Raw genomic sequence first — 24961 nt, 5'->3', positions numbered from 1 at the left:
ATGCAAGTGCATATGCCTACCTGAATCTGACCACATAAGTTGTTAATCCAATTGAAATATTTCAATCTTACATGTCACAAATACAATCAAATGAAAGATGCTCAATTCCAACAGATTTCATAGCAATATGTGACCATTCCAGATGTGTAGCTACCACTACAGCCAAGGCTGCAATGCAAACCAGCCTTACCAGGCACCAAGAATCCACCTGGGAAGATGATGTGAAAGCAGAAAAATCTTCTGTCAATGCTTACAGTTTATTATACATCAGAGGATCTAACCTGAAGACATCCGAAGTAATTGTTTCCATGGCTCACAGATTTACTTCTTAGATTCAGTGAAGTCTGACTGTTTTGCAGATCTCATCCCTTCTTGTATTTTCTTAGCCTGCCCAATAGACTGCTCTCAGAAATGCCGGTTTTATTAAGGACCATTAGGTTCTTGGCCTTTCTTCTAGTCTCACCTCCTCACAGATAACAAATGCAGGCTAGATCGTACAGGACACTGAAATAAAGCTATAACTTTTCTGCTTCCACCAGTTTACACACAGTACATGTCCAGAGTTCCCATTTCCAAACAGCATTGTTCACAAGTCCTAGGGCAGCAGAAGTAAATGTTTTTTTTCACCTGCTGTCCCTAGCGAGCTCTCTAACATTAATCCTTCATTGATGTTCTCTTCCTCAACCTTATGACACTCTCTTTCTCTCACTTCCCTGTTTCACTGTGAGCTTTATAATCTAGTGATGAGGAAAGGAACTACAGGGTATCTAGCACTTTCAAATGTGGCTGAAAACACCAGGAACTGAAAAGCAACTAAAATGAGGTTTGCAGAAAACTGGCAGCATCTGATAAAAACCCAAAAGATCATGCTCTAACTTTTTTTTTTTTTTTTTTTTTTTTTAAGTTTATCCCTCTGATGAGACCAATTTCCTGTTTTATTAGGAGCACTATATATAGGTACAATAACCTAATTTTCAAAAATCCATAGGGCTGATTTTCTTAAGGAGGTCATCCTGACTGTGTAACCACTTGTGCGTTCTCTAGATTCATTCCATATTGTTAGCTTTTCCTTCCCGCTTCTCAAACTGACAGGCAATTCTGTATTTTCTACAATTCTACATAACAGAAATTCTACTAATTCCATTTTATATAAAATTCCATATATGGAACATATACAGACACTTCTCACATTTATTCTTCAATCAACCTGTCATTTATTTTTATTCCCGCTTTTCAGCTTTCAAATTTTGAAAGTTAACCAGAACACGGGAAGGAAAGATAAGCAGACAAAAAGTTTTGTTTACACAGTATAAAATAAATAATTATGTGATGTATGAACAGGAAAGCATTTCAAAGTTTGGCATATTGTTTCATAAATGTGGGTTGTATCAGCTGCTTTACAAGTGTAAGAACAAGATCTTTCATGTTGCTCCAATTAAACTGGATCCGCTATTATCTGAACATCAAAGCCACAAGTGTTGCATCCACAGTGGTTTTTCAAGATCTTTTCACTTACAGTAGAAGTGCTTTAACAGTGAACTCTCAGAGAGAGGAGACACAGCAGCTTTGTTATACCAAGCACGGATACCTCAGATTGTTCTCTCTGCAGTATTAAGCAGTTACCAAAATGACAAAACACCATGGGGGGGCACCCCATTTCTTCCACAGGTACCTATTAAAGGTGTCTATTAATTGTACATTTAACTCACATAGGATTCAGTTAGGTCAAGCATAAGTGGCTACTGTACAACCATGCCTTAGTTGTTGTGTTGTATGCTCCTATATAGATCAGGAGGATCTCTGGAAGATTATTCTACTAGTGTTGGCGCAGCAGTTGGCTAAGGCACTCTGGCACTCTTGCAAAAAAACATACTGAAGGATATGAAAGATTTTCTCTTGAAGCCCATTACATCCCTAATAGTCTGCAACCTTACAACAAGTTCTTGGTCCCAGTGAAAAAGAATCTGATTAAAGATCTTTGGCCAAACTACTGGAATGTGACCTTTGGTAAAATATAGTCAGGAACTTACTTCCCAATTCCTCCTTCTTCCATCAGAAGAGCTCGTCTGTCCTTATCTACTGTGAGATTGAGCAAGACTCCACAGGCAGAAAAACAGACATCTTGATTCTTGGCATCAAGTAAAGCAATCACGAACTTGTGTACTGGGTTGTAAAGAAAAAAAGCAGCATTACTGAGAAGATAATCATGCAAATGGCAGTACGCACAGTCAGAAAACACTCAAACGCAGGATATCCAACCCAGAATTGTAACCTTGTAGCACAGTAGTGTGAAGTTACTGCATTTGGCTTATAGAACAGGATCAGAGTCATTAGTGCAAGCTCAACACGAGATACTTCAACACAACACCTACAAAATTCTACACCAAAGTATTGTGAAAATCAAGACAGAAGGTTGACCAAGCTGAATTGCAGGTTACTTCTTAAAAGTATCAGTCTCACGTCAATCACACAGTCAGCATAAACCGCTAGGATTTACCATTGGCACTCACAGAAGGAAGTTCCATGCAAGGCAGTGTTGCCTCACACTGCATCAGATCCAGCTGGGACTGCTGCAGCCTGGGGCTCCTGCAGGAAGCAGATGCTGGGCATGCAGCATCTCGCAGCACTTGTTGAATCTAAACTCAATAAGCAGTGGAAGGCAACTTCAACCAGAGAGTCAGCCCTGTCTAGAGTAAAGGCAGACTCCCAGCTCCTCCTGAACCTGGCATGCTGACACCATGCTCTCGCTAAGATGTAAAATTCTGAGACAGCTCGTTAGCAAGCAGCTACTAAGTGTCAGCTCTTCCTTTGCAGATACCTTCGCCACCACAAACCTTTATATATTCATCCTTGAAAGAAGGGATTGTATATTGCTGCAAATCACCACACTTTGAGCACTGATAGGTAGATAGGAAAATATTTTCAGTGAATTGTTTTTTAATTAGACTGATTTTGCACCTTCTCTGGATAGCAAGGAGCTGCCATTTTTTTCCCCAAAGCTCTTCAGGCACCAAAGCAAAAGGACTTGAGAAGACTTGTATTCTACTTCACCCAAGGGCAAAGAGGAAGCCTCTTTGTTGAGGCAAACATCTTAACTGCATATTACAAAGCACTAACAAGCTGTTGAACATGGGAATCAAAAGACTATGAAGCTAAATGAGAGTTAAGTTGGATATTCATTTTATATCAAATCATTACAAACCTGTATGACTTCAGGAAATGAAGGAGTGAAGGGAAATTCAAAATCATAATCTTTAGGGAAAACAGAGGGGTTTTTTTTGTAGTATCTGCCTTTGTGAAGGTAGACCATGGCACATTTTTCCTACTCCAATACTTCTGTCTTAATGAAACTGAAATAAAATGGTCTTTATAATGACTACTGCTGGATTCTAAGATTGGCACGATATGCAAACCTTCAGATAAGACTGCTTCTGCCCTTTAAGTGAGACAGCTCATTAATAAGCTTTTTCTTTTTAGAACTATGGACATTTAAAAACAGGACTCCTACAGATGCGAAACTCACTCTTTTTCTGTACGATGAAGTCACAGATCTCATGATACTGGGAAAGATTGCCAAAGACTCTGACAGCTTCCACAACTCCATCCATATTGTTGCTCATTAACAGCTTCAAAAGCACTACAGATTCGCAGAGAAATAAAAGCAATTAGTTGTATATCAGAAATGCGCTTGGCTTTTTATCGATAAATATCAGAATGCAAGAAGTAACAGCAATACACGTAATAAATGGGCACATCTATCTAACAGTCTGGTTGCAGTGAAGGGGATGAGCAGATGGTAGAAGAAGAGCTAGATTGTGTAAGGCTTTGAAGATGAGACAAAGAGCTCCAATATGGGACTAAATGCAAAGGAACAGATGAGGAGTTATGAAGATAGTCTAAGAACAGTTGTAATAATGGGAACCGATCTTGCTGTACAGTTTTGAGTGGGCTCATGTGACAATCCAGAAAGACAGAACAAAAAATGCTGTAATATTTAAGAAAACTGATTTAGATCCTGAACAGATGGTCTTATGGTGGGACGCCTCTTTAAACAAAAATTATTTTCTGACATTAGCTGTATTTTCAGTCAGCGCTGCACCAACAAGCAAATACATTTTCTCTGAATAGCTACTTAATATCACCCTGGTTTGAAACATTTATTTGCTTGCTGCTTTCCTGCTTAGCAGATTCACTTGTAATTAGCATCAATCTTCAGCAGATAGAATGAGACCCTCAGCATTTCCTAGGAAGAGTTACCATCGTTTAGATTTTTGGGATGTGGCAAAGGAATGACGCTACAGAAAGTGCATTTATCAGTCTTCTGTGAGGAAGAAGTGAATCACCGAAATCAGTGCACCACATAAAAGGACTCAGATCGGTGAACCATTAACCCTTCCACCACAGAAAAGTGAGAAATACAAAATGAGAAAAGAGGTTGGCTTTATTCCCATTAATTCCTTCTTGGAGCGTTACAATACTGAACATGCCTTGGACGTGCCTTAAAGAGACGACAGAAATGAGTTTATTTTTTGCGCGTGCATCTTTGGGATCCACACACTTGTATCAAACAGCAAATATTCTCAAAATGTCTCCTGAAGGAAGGGTGCTGGTCTCGTGTTAAAAGGTTTCATCTCTCCTCATTTCTCACAGAGGAAAGGCAATGGGACTGCTTCCCCATTCTAACAATAAAAACAGGAGAGGGAGAGCAGATAGGACTGAAAGAGAAGCCATTTGTTTCCACATTTCTCTGACTAGCATTAAGAGAGAGCTAGCTTATGGGAAGTAAAATCACTCACGACAGAATACCAGAACTGTTAACCTAGAGAGGAAACTACGTCTAGTAGTCAGGGCACCTATGTGGACAGACATAATACTTTCTCCTATTCCTCATTCTGCCCTTTGCATAAATTTCAGACTCTGCCTTTCCTCCATATCTTGTCTATTTAGAGTGTAACATTTACAAGACTTGTTGTATAACAACAGCCTTTTCTGTATGATTAATACAATAAATCCCAGAACTCACATGCAGCTCCTTCACATCACTAAAATATGACTGTTGTCCATACTGACAGAGGGGAGTGAACCACATAAGCCCTATACTGGCAACAGATTTATAATCCAGAAACAAAACAGTTTCAGATAACAAATCTTGCAGGTCTAGAAGGTAGCAATTATTATTTTGGCATGAATGAGTCTAGCAAAAGCTGCTAAAGAGAAAACATCACAGCAAATTCATTTGGGGAGTAAAAGAAGGGGTTTTGTCACAACCTAAATATTTTCACACAGGTTATATGATTATGTCCAAAAGAATTAGAAATCCCTATGGGAATAATTTAGCCCTATCATCTGCATATTCCTGCAATATAATGCCACAATATCCTATCGGCGTCTTCATTTTCTGTAGCGAAAAAGCATAGCATGCGTAACTTTCACTTTCAAAAGGCACTGTTTAGAAGCCCTTACTTTCAGCAATGCGTAGCTTCTTGTCTTGAACTGCAGAACTCTTCACTTTGTAGAAGGATAAATTGTTGATTGTTGTTGCAGCATTGATCACCAACTCCTCGCAGACTTCAATTGACTTATATTCTAATGTACATAAAGAAAGCATACATACATATACTGACACATAACTTAGAAGCACAGCTCAGAGGTGAACTGAATTGCAGTTAACGTGGTCACTATTAAAGATCATTTTTATTTTTCACTAAAAGGGTAGAGGCTAACAGGAATAGCTGATGCAGAAGTGGCAATGCAAAGTCACGCTTTCTGACTTCATCTATAGAAATGATTGTGACTAACATGATATTATGTAAAATCTAGTTAAAACATATTACAGATCCTACTTACTGCATTGAGATGGGGCTGAGGAGGATTTGCATGCAGAAACAGGCCTGTATTACAGTTATCAGACTGCTGACAAAGAGAACAAAGACTACTACTAAGCTACTATGACACATTAAAATTAAAAAAGTAGTCTTTAACAGTATCTGAGACATTCTCTCTCTTAAAGAACTCCTGACAATATCACTGATGTGCAATTTCCTCTAATGCTAGCAAGTCTGAATTTTTCTGAGGTTTCTGCCCTCAGAAACCAAGGGTGAAGGAAATAAAATTTTGTGGTAAACTGATAGAGTGCTCATGAAAAGAAGAGAGGGTCAGAGAGAAGCTTTAAAGCTCAAAGGTGCTTACACAGTTATTAGGACAGTTCCAACCCTGGTAGCTCCTTCAGGATTTAAGACAGAGAGGATGAATTTGTGAGTCTTCTTGTCTCTAAATGCCAGTTGTGGTAGATAAGACTGGTAAATTAGTATATAAACAGGCTGATTGTGTTTATGTAGTCTTACTGTTTTCATCACACGCTAAAATATATTGAGTTATTTGAAATATATTTCCTCACTGCTGAACTATGTTAGTGGGAGAACAGTCTGCCCAGTTCTAGCCTGCATTTAGATTCACAAAGGGATCAGTAAGTGGTAAATGCAACTCCAGAACAGCGACAAAAATGGTGAATGTTAAAAATTAAGTAGAACAATGGATCTTCTTATAAGCGAAGTCTCATAGGCAGACATACTTAAAATTCTAATTTGCTTCTCTTTAGTGATCAAGTCTGTGAAACTTACCACCAAATGAAGCACTTCTACAACTTCTTTGCACAGACACTGAAAAGTCAATGCTTTCACTGTCTCAAACAGCATTTTATATAATACAGTTTATGAATACCAGAAAATTGACTTATTTTAGCAACAGAATCCACTTAGGTATGGCTCAATCTAGATAAAAAGCTTAAGCAGAACAATCCTAAACTCTTCCTGCAGATCGAATGAAGATAACACATGCAACATAGATTTTATTACCTAGTACTGTAACAAGTAATTCTACAACACAATGGGCAGCTGCCAGAGCTGCTCCTACACTGGGATGAATGGACAGATTGGCCAGCACTCGTATCAGTTTTATCAGAACATCTTCTGCTTTGGAAGGATGCTTTGGATTTTTTTTTTCTTCTCTTCTTCTTTCATGGTACCATTTCTCTTCATTCAAATCAAGTTCATGGTAGGTTTGGAACACTGACATCAAGGTGTTAACACTTCCTTCTTCTTTAAAAAATTGCTCACGGGCCTGGTTATTCTTTGCTGTTAAATTACCAAGAATAAAGATGATACGGATAACCAAGTCCTGCAATAAAGTAAACAAACCGTATTTAAATAAAAAAAAATCTGAAGCTATCAGCTGCTTAAATAGAAGGCAGTAATTTGTTTCAGAATTTATCTAATAGCAGGTCCCAAAACACAGAAACAATGCCAAATACAACAAATAGAAGACAACTGTTATGCTACTATCTTTCATAAATCAGTTTACAGAAGAAAATTTTATGAAGCATCTCACAGATCTACCATAGCATTGAGGTCACTAATCAGTAATGGAATATGCTTTGTAACCTGTTTTTAACAAGTCCATAGTAATTTTAAAACATCATTTTATAGCCCAGAATAATCATATGAGCTAGATCTTACTAATCTTACAAGCAAGCAAATGTCTGCTATATGGCCAAAGACTGCTAACTTCCCTTCTTCTCTAGGTCTGCTACCCATTGCAGAGGTTGAACTACTTGACCTTACTCTGCTACTGTTAAATCCATATCATTCCCTTGTTAATTTCAATTGTCTAGAGATTGCTGAATTACTTGTTCCAGAATTTTACCAAAAATATGACCAGTCTGTTGTTCTCCAATTCCCCCTTTCTTCTTTTCCAGAGAGGTGTCCTATGGCCTTGTCATCGCACATAACTTCTCAGGAACTCGAGACATTACCCCTTTCTGCCCTCTTGTAAGCACCAGAAAGTAAATTTCTTGAGGTCCACCTGGTCTGAAGACACTTAAATACACTCTAGCTCATTATTCAGTGATAAAAGGACTCAGGCTGGAATAGAGATTAATCATTTGATCATACTTAGATCTTTTAGAAAAAGAAAAGAAAAAAAGAGCATTCCATGCTTCACTACTTAATGTCATCTGCCAGTAATTCTCATCTTACCTTCTGAACACAGAAGCAATTACTTCCTTATTGTCTTCTTGCAATTAATATTCTATAGTAAGTTCTTGTGCTTCTTGTTATGTCCCCTTCTAGATGCTTCTCATCTTGTGCTAGTTTATTCTGATTTTGATTTTAAATGTTCTTGCCACCCGCTTATTTTTATCATCGCTAAATGAGACCTACTTTCTGTTTTTAGATAGTATCTCGAGATCTCATGATTTAACCAAATTGGTCTCTTAAAGCACTTCCTATCCTTGCCCTTGAGTGGGATACTGAATTGCATCTCTTTCTGCTTCATTTTGGACAGACAGAGCTACAGCTATTTTTCTGCAAAATGAGTGGATCTTAATTCAGTGCTATTCAACACTCTCCCATCTCTTTCTGACCCACCTGTATGGGAGAAGAAAAAAAGATTCTGAAAATCTGAACTAAGCCAGGTACAAACTAAAACATCTAAAACATATTATTCAAAACCTGCTTATTTTTAAAGAGTTCATAGCTGTATCAACACAGGTAAAAGAACAGCATTTCTTCAGATATAGTGCAGCCAGCATTTTATGCCTGTTAGACTGCCATGCTTGCATTAACCCAGTATTTTGATCATTTTCCTCAGATGCAATAGCTATAATCACAGACATTCTAACCCTTGATGGTATTAATAACACAAGTTAACCAGACACACTCCAACTGAAGTAGACTTAAGGAAAAAAAGATGTGTAAGCAGCAGTCCTTTTTTCACATATGCCCTCATGAGCAAATTTCAGGTCCCAAGCCCCTGCCACAGAAGCTGACAAGGACATCAACCTAAGGTAAAGACAAATGCTATTCAAGTGGCAGGCAGTTTCCTAATGGAGACGTGAGCTCTCTTCCCCTCTCTGTATAATATGACCACTCTGCAGGACCCATTTCCACTTTTTTTTTTTTTTCCTCTAAACCAGGCATCATATTTTTGCTAGCTTCTAAATGTCATTGAGACAAAATTTTTCTGCACGTTCTTCCTGACTAACCACTAAGAGCTTTCACCTTTGCTGGCACAGCCCCCATTTCACAAAGGCTGTAAGAATTTGAAACAAACAACAGATGAATCAGAAGAGAGAACTGAAAAAAAAGCAGGCAGTCTCGTTTGACTCGTTTATATTGACTTTCTAATTTTGGTCAAAACAGTATCAGCCCAGCAACAGCCCTACCCAATCAGCAAACAGACAAACAGGTATAGTACAGCAATCCACCGATATTTTGAGAAGTGTGATCTCAACTGTTCTTTCCACCTACAGGCTAGCAAAACAAACTTCTAGAATATAACTTCTTTCTAGCCACGCACATCTGGTTTTAATAGCATATTACTGAACTTTCCTTATCTTCCAGTGACAATTTAACTAGAACAAAGGGAAAAGTACATACAACTTATCTCAAGTAACATAAGGCTTTAAGGTTCATACTACTTTTTGCCCTTTGTGTTTAAAATGCTCTTAGGGTAAGAGTTGCTAACACCAGCTTAGGTTTGCTCTGTAAAAAAAATGCACGTAAAAATGAATGGCATTTTGAAACTGCTTGCAAGACGAAGCCTGTAGAAGGCCCAGGGGACTTTCTGTACACAGTGAAAAAAAAAATCAGTATAATAAATAAAGTTATTACGCATCTCTAAATGTTTGGAGTATTAGCTGCATATGGAACTTCAGACTCTTGGACATTTGCAGAAAAATTACATACCAGTAATTTCACAGAATCATAGAATCGCCAAGAGTTGGAAAAGACCTCCAAGATCATCTAGTCCAACTGTCTACCTACCACCAATGTTTCTGCACTAAACCACGTCCCTCAGCACAACATCTAAACGTTTACTGAACACCACCAGTGACTATAAATCCACCACTTCCCTGTGCAGCCCATTTCAGCACCTTGGCACTCTTTCAGAGAATGAATTTTTCTAAATATCCAGCCTGAACTTCCCCTGGAACAACTTGAGGCCATTCCCTCTAATCCCATGGCTGGTTATGCAGGAGAAGAGAATGAGCTTACCTCACCACAACCTCCCGTCAGGGAGTTGTAGAGATTGAGAAGGTCTCCCCTGAGCCTCTCCAGACTGAACGTTCCCAGTTCCTTCAGCTGCTCCTCGTAAGACTTGTGCTCCGGACCCCTCACCAACTTCATTGCCCTTCCCTGGTCATGCTTCAGGGCCTCAATGTCTTTCCTTTAGTGAGAGGCCCAAAACTGAACACAGAATTTGAGGTGTGGCCTCAACAGCGCTGAGTAAAGGGGGACAATCACTTCCCTGCTCCTTCTGACAACACTATTTCTGATACAAGACAGGAATGCCGTTGGCCTTCTGGGCCATCAGGGCACACTGCTGGCTCACATTCAACTGAGTGTCAACCACCACTCCCAGGTCCATTTTCTCCACAGTCTTCCAGCGCTCTGCCCCAAACCAGTAGCATTGCCTGAGGTTGTTGTGGACAAAGTGCAGGACCCAGCATTTGGTCTTGCTGAACCTCATCCCGTTGGCCTCAGCACAGCTATCCAGCCTGTCCACATCCCTTTGAAGGGCATTTCTACCCTCAGATATATCAACACTTTTTCTCAACTTGGTGTCACCTGCAAACTTACAGAGGGTGCACTCAGTCCCCTCATCCAGATCATCAGTGAAGATATTAAACAGGACAGGCCCCAGTATAGGTCCCTGGGGAACTCTGCTTGTGACCAGTTACCAGCTGAATTTAACACCATCCACCAACCTCTCCCTCATCCACCAGATGAGCCATTACATCATAGAAAAAGATCAGGTTGTTTGAGCAGGACCTGCCTTTTATTAACCCGTGCTGGCCAGGCCTGATCCCCCAGCTGTCCTGCACATGCCATGCGATATCACTCAAGATGATCTGCTCCATAACCTTTCCTAGCACCAAGGTCAGGCTGACAGGCCTGTAGTTCCCCAGATCCTCCTTATGACCCTTCTTGTAGGTGGGAGCCACACTGGCAGGCCTTCAACCCTTTGAGATCTCTCCAGTTGAACAGAAACACTGATAGATGGTGGAAAGCAGTTTGATAATCAGCTCTGCTAGCTCCCTCAGCTCCTTCACATGCAACCCATCTGACTCCAAGGACTTGTGACAGTCCAGGTGTAGCAGTAGCTCTCTGTTTCCACATGAATTGTGGGGGGTTTATTCTGCACCAGACTTCCAGGTCAGGGGGTAGAGTACCCTAAGAATAATTGGTCTGGCTTTTAAAGACAGACATAAAGAAGACACTGAGAACCTTAGCCTTTTCCTTATTCTCAGAGATCACATTCCTCACTGCATGCAGTAAAGAATGGAGATTCTCCTTAGCCCATCTCTTACTGTTAAAATATTCATAAAGAAGTTTTTTGTTCTCTTTTATCCCAATGACCAGATTGAGTTAAAGCTGGGCTTTTGCCTTTCTGATTTTTTCCCTGCATATCCTAACAAAATCTCTGTATTCTCCCTAAGTTGCCCATCCCTTCTTCCATAGGAAGGAGACTCTCTTTTTCTCCCAGAGCCTCAGAAAAAAATTCCCTGCTGATCCACGCTGATTTTCATTCCCATTGGCTCATCTTACAGCATTTGTTTATTTATTACATTCATTTATATAATATATAGGTTTTAGTACGTATGGCATGAAAGGCAAATTACAGGTGAGAATCATACTCAGTTACTTTATCTTTTTATTTAGAGGCATTCATGTGAGATGCACTGCTCATAGAGGGACCCAAACTTGATGGGAAAGATATACATAAAACCACACAGCTTCACTTGGAAAAAACAACTCTGAAGAAACATGTCAAGAAGAGCTCCAGAAGGAGAAATGTTTTTCTTTTCTTCTCATCTATCAAGAATCTGTAATATTTTCATACTTAAAGGCACCGCTTATTCCATCAACATCAAACTCTTAGTTTTCTGACATCTGGAGTCATACAGTTTTATTACTAATATTACAATTTCTTTATTTCTCCAACTCTAAAAATCTATTCCTTGTACTGTGCTAATACCAAAGGTACTCAGTGTACCTGCTGAGTCACAGAACTTGACAGCAGTTTATCTGAGCAATTAAAATGTATCTGCTTTTCCACGTATATCATGATGAACAGACCTACAAATAGCACAGGTTTGCTAATGAGTAAGAAAGGACAACCATTAGATCAGTAATTTCTAATTAAAACAAGATAGATAAACAAGGGAAGGAACTCCATTCCAGAATCTGTACACGTTGGCCAAATACCTGCTAGTCCATCTGGATCCATCAGAAGGGGAGGAGTGATATGAAACAAGAAGAGCCAGCAGCTCCTATTAGGGTTCCTACTGAATCTCTAGCTGTATATGAATTATGCTTTTTCATGTTACACAAAATCAGTAGCAATAGTGAAAAAAAAAAAAAAAAAAAAATACTCATTTGCCCAGAAGTATCATAGAATCATAAAATGGTGAAGGGTTGGAAAGGACGTTAGAGATCATGTGTGTCCAGTTCTTCTCCGTTCAAAAACAAGACAGGAATCTCCTAGAAGGAGTCTAGCAGAACGCCACAAGAATGATAAATGGTCTGGAGCATCTCCCTTATGAGGAAGGACTAAGTAACCTGAATCTGTTCAGCCTGGGAAAAAAGATGACCGAGGAGGGATCCGATTAATGTTTTTAAATATCTAAAGGAGGATGAGAGGCAAATGGATGAAGACAGACTCTTCTCAGTGGTATGTAGGGATAGGACAAGGAGTAATGGCCTAAAACTTGAACACAGGAAGTTCCATATAAGCAAGCAGTACAACTTCTTTATGGTAAGGGTGACAGAGCACTGGCACAAGTTGCCTAGAAAGGTTGTGGAATCTCCTCCCATAGAGACATTCATGACCCATCTGGATGCCTACCTGTGTGACCTATTGCAGGGAACCTGCTTTAGCATGGGCACTGGATTTGATGATATCTTGAGGTCCCATTCAACTCGTGCAACCCTGTGATTCTCTGACCTTGTTCCAACCCCCCTTTCATGCACAAGGACACCAGGTTGCTCAAAGCCCCACCCAGGCTGGCCTTGAGTATCTCCAAGGAGGGAGTACCCACAACTTCTCTGGGCAACCTGTTGCAGTGTCTCACCACCCTCACAGTGAAGAATTTCTTTCTTGTAACTAGTCTAAATCTACCCTCTTCCAGTTTACAACCATTACCCCTTGTTCTTTTGCTATATGCTCCTCGTAAAAAGTCCCACCAACTTTCCTGTAGATCCCCTTCAGGTACTGTACAAACTGCATCTACTGCTCATTCAAATTGAATTAACAAGTTCATCTTTCTGGTTTTTTTTTACATATCCTTGGAAAGAAAGATTGAGACTTTCTTTGCAGATCCTGATAGTCTAAAAACAAAGTAGCAGCACTTATGCTTTCCTGAAGCTAACACAGTAAGGATTCATCTTGCAGTGACATTTTGACTGTGAAAACACCTGGTTAAACCACCCAATGTGAAACTTGATTTAAAAAAGAAAAAAAGAAAAAAGAAAAAAGAAAAGGAGTGGGAGAGAATATATCAGAAGTATCAAAAGCAAATTAAGATTCTGAGAAACCTGAAGCAAGGAACAGAGAGGAAAGGCTTTACTACAGTGACAGGCATTCAAACCCTTGCTCAAGCAGAAGCATCTAGAGCAGGTTGCCCAGAAATGCATGTTTCTCTATACCACATACCACAGGAAAGTATCCAACAGTTTTTTATATCCTAAAACCTGTTAAGGTAACTTTTCTGATAAGGGTTCATTTGCACTTAATGCCTTTTAGCAATGAAGAGCTCATGTCCTTAGGTTTGTCCACACCTGGAGATCTAGGAAAGGTAACAAAGCAATCACTCTCTCCACAGAACAACTTTTGGTGAAAAGCAGGGTAAATGCTTTACTGAAAAATATTTCAGAAATTGCTAACTGAAAAATGTTGAAAACTATGTCCCCCATAGTATTGCTCTAATGATTAATGGTATCCTTGGTTAAAATCTTGGTTCTTATTACTACTTTGAATTTCTACTGCTTCAACAACTATTTCTTGGTATCACCTCTCTAAGTTAAAGGATGATCTATGAACAAAAATGTCTTCCTTCACAATTCTATGAAATAGGCAACTTGCTAATAATTGCTGATCTTAGGCATTTATTAGATTTCCAAAGAAAACACCCACAAAGCAAATAAATTCATCATTTTTATGGCTCTTTTCAGAGTTGTTTGCAAGCTTTCAGCACATTTTAAGAGTATCTGTCATCCAAGCAGTAATATCTCCTTATCATCTGTTAGTCTAACACTCACAATTACGTTTACACTGCTGTATCCTCTGGTACACCAAAGCATTTGGTTTCCATTCAGTACATACCAAAAAGGCTGCTTGACTACAGAGCTCTAGATTCCTCACCATATCTCATTTTCTGCATTCTACTTCCCTCTTTTTGCTTTCAGATCTAAATAAATGAACTATAAATCACAGAGTATTAGGAAGATACAAACAATCAACTCAGCACACCATCACAAAAATTATACTGTAGAGAAAGACCTTATGTGGTCATTCAGATTTATCAGCAGGTTGCCATAATATTTATTCTAAAATGGACATTTCTTTCTTGGAAAAATATTCAGGAAAGAATGAATGATTGGTTACAAATATGCAGGAAATCTGTGAAAAATAACTCTTATGTTTTCTTCTTCTTCCAGTGGTTAATTTCTGTGTCCCTTTCATGTCTGTTTTTTGTTTTGTTTTGTTTTGTTTTTTAAATTATCCAGGACACTACATATACATATGAAATATGTATATGAAATACATATTTGTAAACACAGCAGAAAAGTACCACATTATCTCAAAATGCATTTCACAGGATTACCTTGCCAAGCATTTCAGCACCCACTCTACTTGCCATTTGCAGTTTGGTTCCCGCCCCATGTTGTTTCCTCACTATTTGTGATTGAGATACTATTTGTGTGGCTGTTCATCAAACTAGACTGGGAAATGAGATATAGATCATAACCCAGCAAAGGACTGGGGTTCTTCTAGCGTTGCTTTTTTCCCCTCCATTTTTAAGATTATTGGAAGCTGTGTTGGTTCTATGAGCTGATGTATCATGCAGGCATACAAACAGCTGTCCCCATCCCAAACGAGGGATAGCACAGAAGAGAAAAGCAACGAAAAGCGAGTGGTGGAAGCTCAATAAACACAGCAGTGATGGCCAATTCTTTAGGGACAAAGCTATTCACACAAAAGTACAAACATTTCCCGCCCCTAAAATATAGAAATAATTAAGAAAAAAAATGGAAAATCTCCAGTATCTCTGATGATGCCACTGAGCAGAGTGCCAGTAATACTTTCAGAGCATTTAAGAAAAAAACCTTGAAAATCTGAAATAAAAATGGCTGCATCACTGGATTCTTGTTAAGAGTCTCTGGTTGTATTATTAGGTTATATGACTGAAACAGATATTGAGTTCTTGGAAGCTCATCACAAAGTTGTCCAAAAGCCAGGCAAAAAAACATTCAGAAAGGTCAATCAGGGCATACAGATAAGTCTTTCCCTAATAAATAATGCTAGAAACAAAGCAGAGAATTTCTCTGCATTTATAGGTGCCATCTTTAGCAATCTTCCCACTGCAGCAATCCTAAGAGCAAAAAGAATATTCAACAGCCCTAAAAGCATAACTTTTTTTTCAGAGGGAGACAAAAAAAATTCTTACAAGCTGAAATCTGCTTGCTCATGAAACTCATTTGATACTTGCTACTTGGTAGATGCTCTTGGGAATAAAACTGTGCAGATCCAGGCAGAATGAACCCAATAACTGTGGACATCTTGTTAAAGAGGATGACAAAGCAGTTTCAATCTATTCTTCATTTAATAGAGTAAATTGTGACAAATTGATTGTTAAATCAAACAGGTAAAACAACATGCAAATTATAATTGTTAGTTAGTGCAGTTCTACTGACTGACGCAAGAGATACAAAAATAATAACAAATCATTTCATGCATATCAGGACCAGGATGTTTGCCAGAACTGGCAGAACTAACTGATGATCAGGAGCATCCAGTGAAGAAAATGTAATTCCAGAGAAGCTAGATGAGTTCCTTGCATTGATTCCTGCCCACTATGAAAGAAACTGAGATCTCAATGCTATAGTCTTCTGCAGGGAAGAGACATCGGAGGATCTGCTGAAAACCAAAGTGATCACAAACTTCTAAAGAAAAAACTTCTAAAGACAATTGATTTGTCACTGAAACAGTGACAAATCACCAGGAAGAGATAATAACTCAAGAGTTCTAACTCATTAACTAAATAGCTTAATAACTAACAGTGATGAGCAACCTCTCACTCACCACTGCCTTGATGTCTCAGAACTGGAAAGGTAACAAACATGAAATCAACTATTAGAAGGGGATCCAAGAGATTCAAGTCTGATGTCTATACCAGATGAATTTGAAGAAACCATTGAAAAGAACAGCCAATTTGTGAACAGTCGGATACGTGCAATCAGTTTTAAGACTCCTGAGTTCTGACACCCAATTATTGAGCTCTTTGAAGGGATCAACAGATAGAAAGGAGACCCACTTGGCAGAATCCACTTCGCTTTCCAGAAAACTTCTGACAAGGTCCCTCACCAAAATCTTAGTGAAACTAAGCAGTCATACCATGAGGGGAATGTTGTGTACCACTAAATGTTCAGAGGATGGGAAACAATAAATTAATGGTTCCTGCAATTGCAGAGCACCATCAGAATTCCACCTGGTTTTGTGACAGGACCTGTTTTGTTCAACAGATCCATAAAAAAACACTGAAAAGTGGGTGGCAGCAGTGATACAGTAGATTTTGTTGATGACAGTAAGATATTCAAAATAGGAAAGACAAAGGCTGACTGAAGAGCATAAATTGATAATAAAATAACAGACAAAATTCAAATGCGGATAAAAATGAAACAGAACAAGACAAAATTACAGCCTTTGAACCAACCATAACCACCTGGAGGGAGATTTTTTGGATTCTCCTCAGAGTTGTAGTACTCAAAGAAGGTCAAAGAAGCAAATCAAATTTTTAGCTTCACTGAGAAACAAATTTATGCAAGCATGGAAAAATATGATCTGGTCGTATCTGAACAGCTACTTCTAGTCCCCTCATCTCAAAAAAGACACAGGACTAAAAATTGTAAAAAGCTCAGAGAAACACTACATGGATGCACAACAGTATGGAATCTATATCAGAAAAATCACTAAGCAAGCAAGGACTCTTAAGTAAGCAAGGAATTTTTAGCATGGAAAAGAAGGAACTCAAAGACTGTATGATAAAAGTCAAAAAAGTAAGTAGTAGTGCAAAATGAATGACTAGGAACTAAATTTTCATCAGCTTTTCCAAACAAGAAGTAGAGGGTATCAAATAAAGATACTAAAAATGAAATTCAAAAGAAATTTAAAAAAATTATTTGTGCAACAGTTAGTACAGCAACTCCTTGCCAATGGATGCTGAGGAACTTAGAAGTTTGTGTGTGATATATAGTTCCATAACAAGTTCTGCAGGGGTGACTAGAACTTCGTGGAAAAGAGCACCATTGACTTTTATTTTGAACAAGAGAACCACATCTGGCTAAGGAACTCTCTAATCTGGAAAGAGCTGAAAGCTTGGAAAGTTTGCATGAGAAGTATCGTATAGGCTTGTTCTGGTTTTGCTGTTCTCTAGGCATCTGATTTTCTCCACTATTTAGCACAGATACTAGGCTGGATGAACCTTCCATGAGACTCGGTGTGATTATTCTTTTACTTAGCAGGCCATTGCTGCATCTAGTAATGGCAGATGCTTCACAAATGTTTTCTAATTAGAAAGAGTAGGCTAAACTGAAGTATAAAGAGACTCTTCTTCACAAGATCCTTCCATGCAAATTTTAGCATGACATCCTGCATTTGTGCACTTAAGAATGAAAACAGACTCTTAACTGTATACTGATAGAAGATAACAAGTGCTGGCAGGCCTCCACAAGGCCGCCTAAGCTCAGGCAGCGTTTGACCTACTGACAGAAGCTACTGCCCTAGTTAGGTAATCTCCCTGTTCCAAAAGCACGGTCTCTTCATGACTTGTAACATCAACCACAAACTGAGAACACTAAACTTTATTTAGCTTATCTGAAAAGCTTATGGATGATAGTGATCTGGGTAAGGGGAACAACACCTTGTTCAAAGATTCCTGGAGATGGGTAAAACACCAGACTTCAAAGCAGAGTAGAAAGTGAAGCTTGCAAAACGCACCCCACAACATAGATGCTCTACGAGAACACTTCTGATAGGCTTTCATGGAATCTGGCAACCACCAAGGACTTTTTTGTTACTTCACACAAGTAAGCTCCAAAACTGACCACAAGTTGGTCCAACAGAAAATACATTACAGATGCCCAGAAAAGCACTGCTGAACTTCTGAGTGCTACCTTGCAGATCCAGTTTATTCAATCCTCAGTACTCCTCTCCTTACCTAAGATTATAACACATGGAATTAAGCAAGTCCTGCCAACTCAATTTCAAAGTCATTCTCAACAGAGATAAATTCCTTCTCTCCCATTCCTTCTGCTTCCTTTACTCAAGAGAGAGCATGAGCTGAACAAAAAATTAAAAAGACTTGGAACTGCAGTGTGGTGAGAAGAACAGAGACTATTTGGGTGGCAGCTACGGAATTCAGTGTATGGTGTGGGAGCAAGTCATTAGTCCCATTTCCAGTGCTCACATTTTTGTTTGCATGATATTTAATGTTTATTTTTAAAGTCACAGCACTTGAAAAAGTTTTTTGGTGTTTTTTTTTTTTCCCCAGTATGTTCCTAGCTGTCATGATTGCCAGTAAATAAAAAACATGAACTTTGCAACCTTAAAATTCAAAACACACACACACTTCCTCTTTCTTAACATATCAGTTTTCAGTCCCAAGGATTTTGAATGGTTTGAGTTAATAATGCTGATTTATTCTCCTCTTCTTCCCACAGCAAACAATTTTACCCACACTGCTGTTAGCTGTTTACTTTTCAACAGGCACCACCTCATTCTATAACTCACTAGCTGTCAGCACTTTACAGTATTAGCAGTGCCAACTGTACCCCAGGAACAGCACTCCTGCTTCTCACAGCTCAAGTGTTTATTACGCTTATTACGTGCCTTACTCACGGCCCTCTTCTTGATTCTGCAGGGCTTCACTAAGCTGACAAATGGCAATTGCATGCTTGATTAAAAACTGCAGTTAAGAAATAACTATTCTGAAGACATTGCGAACATAATCACCATAATACTATAACTACTTTGTTCTAACATACAAGTTCTTTTTTCTCTAACTTATATTTTGATAGACAGTTTAATATAAAAACTAAAGCTAATCTAGTGATTAGTTTAGAAAGCAGGCAAATGAGAAGCTAAATTCTGACAATTATCTGAAGAAATTTTGAAATTATATATGAGCCTAGAATTCATTATGACACAAAACTATCAAGTCAACATTTCCTTTTACAATTACAGATGAAGGCTGAAAGGAAGATGTTACTCCCTTTAAGCTCCTTACTCCCATAGGACCAACATTTGTTGAGATTTTAATACAGTGCTCACAAGGAAGTATAGCTACAAATCTAGTAAAACATAACATCTTCAAGGTTTCTCATATTATTTATGTAGTGCTTCACTGAATATATTTATGGACTACACAATGCAAAAGCAGTCTGAACCCAGAAATACTCAGAAGTGCTGCTGAAATGTTAACCAACAGATGAAAGTAATCTTTCTCCTTTCTCCTTCTTCCAATCATCTCCTTCTTTCCACTATCACAGAAAACAGAGGCAGGTAAACAGGAAAGGGAGAAAATATTTTTGTATTTGGCAACAGAAGGAATAAATTGCATAGCATAGCTGATATCATTACCTTCATTAACTATCTTCAACAACAGCAGCAAAAAGGACCTTCCAACAATTGACTACGCGTTACTAAATTTGTGTCAAATTGTGTAGGCAAGCTAAATGTGCTCAAGTCAGTTTAGACACTGGAGCAGCTAAGAAAGTTCTTTACTTCTAAAAATAATCTTTATGCTCAATGTTCTGAAACCTCATTCCACTTTTGAAATATTTATGCTTTACAAAGAAGTTTTCTTCTTAAATCTTACGTGGAAATACAGCTGTGTAATTTGCCATAAATGGGGCACAGTGCTGTTACCAGCATGGCAATCTTTCAAACTATGATCCTACACCAAATCCCCAGAGCCTAGTGCTCCAGTAAACATAAGAAAGATCCCTACAATAGAGCAAGAAAATTGAGCAACAGAGACTTCAAGTTCTAATGAATCTGGTAACAAATAAACTCGTATAATTTTAGCTAGTAGGATGAGGCATTTTAACAAACTCTAAACATGTTTTTTCTAGGTGCAAAATTCCAATGCAGCCTTACAGGCATATGGTTTTCTCTAACAGAAGAGAGACATTCTGATACCTTATGCAGTTACCAAGGAACAAGCTTTCCTCTGCTTTGAAATTGTTTAGCTCTGGAAAATTCACCCTCCTTTTGTAGGAGAGGAGAGCAGAAGAAATCTCTACAGTTTCCTACTATCAAATACACAAATAAACTATTTTCTTTTAAAAGTTTTTGGTTTTTTTAACTACGAAAAACAATTAAGTATCTAAAAGACATATGCGGCCGACAGATAAATGAATCAACTGTCTATCCTCTGTATTGCTTTGAATATTTAATCTAAGTGATTTCATTTCAATTATTTACTACTTAAAATGCCATCAACCACTTAAAATTTTTATTTGGAAAATGCCTAAAAGTAGGTCACTGAGAACAGGCTTACACACAATAATGCACAGACGCATAGAGGATTAATATATAAAAATGGAGAGATAAAAAAAAAACTGACCTGCTGCTTCTGGTGTTTGTTTAGTAGGGCTAAAAATAAGATGTAACATCTGGAGCAGTCTGCTAAAGCTGCACAGAAGTCATTGTACGAAGAAAGTTTGCTACAAAGGTACAAAAACAACATACAAATGAATGAAAGCACTTTTTTTCCCACAAAAGATTAAAAACAAAAAAAAATAATCACTCTGCTTTTGACTCTTAGAGCCTTGTTTTCCAACATGTTAAATAAATGCCAATACTTTGACTTCTAATAGAGGCACATGCAGTTATATAAGAGTGTGAATAATGGAAAGAAAGAATTGTAAGGAGCTTCCCAACCTGCCTGCCACTATGACACAACAAGCTCATAGTAGAATCATAAGCTTAAGGTGAAATGGGAAGTCAGACTCCCTTCCTAACATATGGCAATAGATGCTAGCAACAGCACCAACAGAACACGTCTGTCACTACCAAACACAGAAATCATATCTCTGCAGTCACAATATTATCTCTGCATTTTCCCTAACTGCTCCAGTCCTACGTTGCTCATTTTTATCATTACAAAAAACAGAATCAGACATGCTTTGGTCATACTAGAAATACTGCAGTAACTATGGTAATGTCTTTCTTTCCATGTAATCAAAACCAGCAAACGTGTGTGCTGATGTTCAACTACCAGCAAGACTTATAAACTTGGAGAAATGAAGAATTTGAATAGATTGGAATATACTCTCTTTGGAGAAGCTGTGTAAAAGTTACTGAAAGAAAAAAAGAATAATTATTCTGTATTGCTATGATACAGAAGAAAATTTAAATCTGTGTTCCATACTGCATAGAACTTTTTTTTTTTCCTGAGACTGCAATTTCCAGGAAGCTAATTAAATTGATTTTTATCAAATCAAATTTTTATCTTGAGAACCTGAAGTTCACTGAACATAAGAAGAAAAAAACCAAAAACTGAGGCAGTAGGAAACTTTAAAAAAAACAAATTATTTTTGCTCCACATTGAATTCTAGATCAAGTAAACGTCCTTGTCAGAATTACAGTCCAATTACAAAACCATCGCCTAACCAGCCTCAATTTCCATGGCATTTTCCCAAGTAAAAGAAATGCTCTCTCCCTAGAAGGAGATATGCTGAAAGTGCTGGGATCCCTGCTAGAAGTCAACTAATTTTTAGGAGCAAATTTTGAAACATAAGTGGACAAGATGGCAGGGGGCTGGGGAGACAATTCATAGTATCACAGAATGATGTAGGCTGAAAGGGACCTTAAAGCTGATCCAAAGCCAACCCACTGCCAAGGGCCGCCCAAGGCTCCACTCAGCCTGGCCTTGAATGTAAATGCTACCAGGCATGGGGCATCCACAGATTCCCTGGGCAACCTGTTCCAGTGCCTCACCACTCCAAGTAAAAAGTTTCCTCCTAATGCCTAACCTTAACTTCCCCTTAGATTGAAATCATTTCTCCTTGTCCTATCATGTCTCCCTCCTGTTTGTAAACTCCCCTTAAGAAGGGGAAGTTCATCTGAATGCTTTACAGGGAGCATACATATCAAAGGATCAGACTTAACTTGCTTTTATCTGTGAATAGGAAGGAATGAGAGACCCTTACATAGCTGCTCTTCAAAGTGCAGCTCAGTCTCATCTATCAAGGAGAATGCAATAGATGATTTGGAGGAACTGAATAAGGGGAAGATTCCACAGCTGGACGGCTTCTCAATGCACATAATTTCAAAGGCAACAGGACTCACGTAGGTAGTAAAGCAGCAAAGGCAAATATTTCAACCAGAATGGCACTCATAAATTGTGTTTATAATCCAACTTCTCCTTAAATAGCCAACAACTAATTCCACTACTTGTACAAAATCCTCAGACTGCTATCAAGTCCATTTAGCACTGGGTATTGCAAGTTTGTGCTTGGTAACTGGGAGTTATTCAACTTCAGATTACAAAAACTTTTGGGGTGATTCACTCATCCCAATCTTCCACTAAAAAGCACATGCTGGGAAGAAGCCACTGAGCTGCTCATAAAACAGAGATTCTTTCAGCATTTCTACCTGCACACTCAAGTCTTGATCCTACAGATTAATCTCAAACATTCTGTAAAAAGTTCAAAATAATGAACATGGATCACATTTTCTCCCTTGTGAATTTTATACTACACAGTCCTCCTAAAAAACATGGCCCAAAATAGGATTCATATCTAATCACTTATGCAGTTCTAAAATTTAAGAAATGATACTTTAAAAATCTGAATCTGCGTGAATGAAGAGTGACACAATGCAACAAAACATTTTTACCAGAGACAATGACTCCAAGTTGTATGCCTGCAATAAAACAATTCTATTGCTATTAATAAAGACATCATTATCATATGAAATCAATCAAACTTAATCCAATGAATGCAAATAAATTTTCCAATTTTAGCATTTGATCCTGCTTTTGTTAAGGTCACTTGAGGCAGAAACACTGACTTGATTGCAAGCTGAAGTCAACAGAACTGTATTCACTACACACCTGAAAATCCTGACAATGTAGGTGCACACATCCTTGTCAATCATATGCTGCTCCAGTGCCACACAGAGCTCACAGACAGCACCACTGCAAATGAGCTGGCATCTCGTCTGAGGTAAGTCAGCCAAGTTTCGCAAAGTAGCTGTCAGCTGCATATAGAATATTTAAAGATTCATTAACCATGGCTATTTACTACAGAATCCATACTGTTTTGAAAATGTAATAAAGCTCAGGTCTCATTTATAATGTCAAAGGCAGTCTGAATATCCTGTTAACATCCTGCAGGTATGTATTTATCAATAACTCTTAACAGAAACATGTAAGTAAAAAAATAGTGCATATTAAAATGAATGTTTGAAAATGAAAGATTGACACTGGTCTTTGCCTGCATGCAGACTCTTCCTGTGAGGAAAACATCATCTTCTACTTATTTTAAAATCTTCTATTCATGAATATGATCATAAAGCAATCAAAAATTAAGTTAAATGCTATGGACAGTTTAAATGATATTTTGTATAAGATGATCAGAGGGCTGGAGCACCTCTCCTATAAGAAAAGGTTGAGGGAACTGGGCTTGTTTAGCTTGGAGAAGAGAAGGCTCCAGGGAGAACTCATTGTGGCCTTCCAGCTCTTGAAGGGAACACATAAACAGGAGGGGGAATGGCTGTTTATGAGGGTGGACAGTGAAAGGACAAGGGGAAATGGTTTTAAACTGAGACAGAAGAGGTTTAGGTTAGATATTAGGAGGAAGCTTTTCACACAGAGGGTGGTGAGGCACTGGAACAGTTTGCCCAAGGAGGCTGCGGATGCCCCATCCCTGGAGGCATTCAAGGCCAGGTTGGATGTGGCTCTGGGCAGCCTGGTCTGGTGGTTGGTGACCCTGCATGTAGCAGGGGGGGTTGAAACCAGATGATCATTGTGGTGCTTTTCAACCCAGGCCATTCTGTGATTCTGATCTTGTAAATTTACATGTAATTCCTGTAAATTATACTGACATTTGACACATATTTTAACCGTGAGTTATAATGATGATGAACTGATTTTAAAAGGCAATATGATTTATTCACTTTGATTAACACATTCCAAAGTTAATCGAGATCAGGAGGAATCTAGCGTACAATCAGTATAGAAAATGAAAAGCTGAAGTCCAAGTTTATTTTGGAGAAATCAAAATATTTTCAGAAGATACTGTTCTATTTCAAGGAGTTTCAAACAGGAAATATTCTATCACCTATACATATACACAATGAATCAGCTTTGCATATTTTGAGATGCTGTGGTTCTCTTCCATAGCAAGGGCATTCAAATACCAATGTTAGAAAAGCAATGACAGGTAAGTGAACAGTTAATCAAAACCAGAAACTACAAAATTAAAGTGGGGCCAAGATTAAGTGTTCCAATTGCTCATAATCACATAAAACTTGAAATGAAATATATCACTGAGGTGCAGTGATTGTCTGGTGATAAGTAATACATCATTTTATAGAAAAATCTGTCAAAGAGCAGGTTACGTTGTTGCTTTTGAGCAGCTTTTGCTCAGATGGTACTAAGCACAACACTACCATT

At 38.4% G+C, this 24961-nt stretch overlaps 1 protein-coding gene across 5 annotated transcripts in view; it reads right to left on the bottom strand.

The window, feature by feature from the left end:
• Positions 1–24961, bottom strand: part of ARMC2 (armadillo repeat containing 2) — a 94763-nt gene that overhangs the window by 5641 nt on the left and 64161 nt on the right. For 4 of the 5 annotated variants that reach the window (XM_052696860.1, XM_052696871.1, XM_052696869.1 and 1 more), the window contains 6 exons: positions 23399–23544; positions 20906–21005; positions 6855–7176; positions 5464–5586; positions 3524–3637; positions 2031–2163 (listed from right to left, as the gene is read on the bottom strand). In XM_052696860.1, the coding sequence (XP_052552820.1) occupies positions 2031–2163; positions 3524–3637; positions 5464–5586; positions 6855–7176; positions 20906–21005; positions 23399–23544 (938 nt within the window). The remainder of the gene's footprint in view (positions 1–2030; positions 2164–3523; positions 3638–5463; positions 5587–6854; positions 7177–20905; positions 21006–23398; positions 23545–24961) is intronic. The other variant, XM_052696874.1, reaches the window with a different exon arrangement.

This window comes from Tympanuchus pallidicinctus, unplaced genomic scaffold, assembly GCF_026119805.1.
Source record: "Tympanuchus pallidicinctus isolate F22 unplaced genomic scaffold, pur_lepc_1.0 scaffold1, whole genome shotgun sequence".
Taxonomy (NCBI): domain Eukaryota; kingdom Metazoa; phylum Chordata; class Aves; order Galliformes; family Phasianidae; genus Tympanuchus; species Tympanuchus pallidicinctus.
The sequence above is the reverse complement of the archived record's forward strand: the minus strand, read 5'-3'. Positions and strand labels throughout refer to the sequence as shown.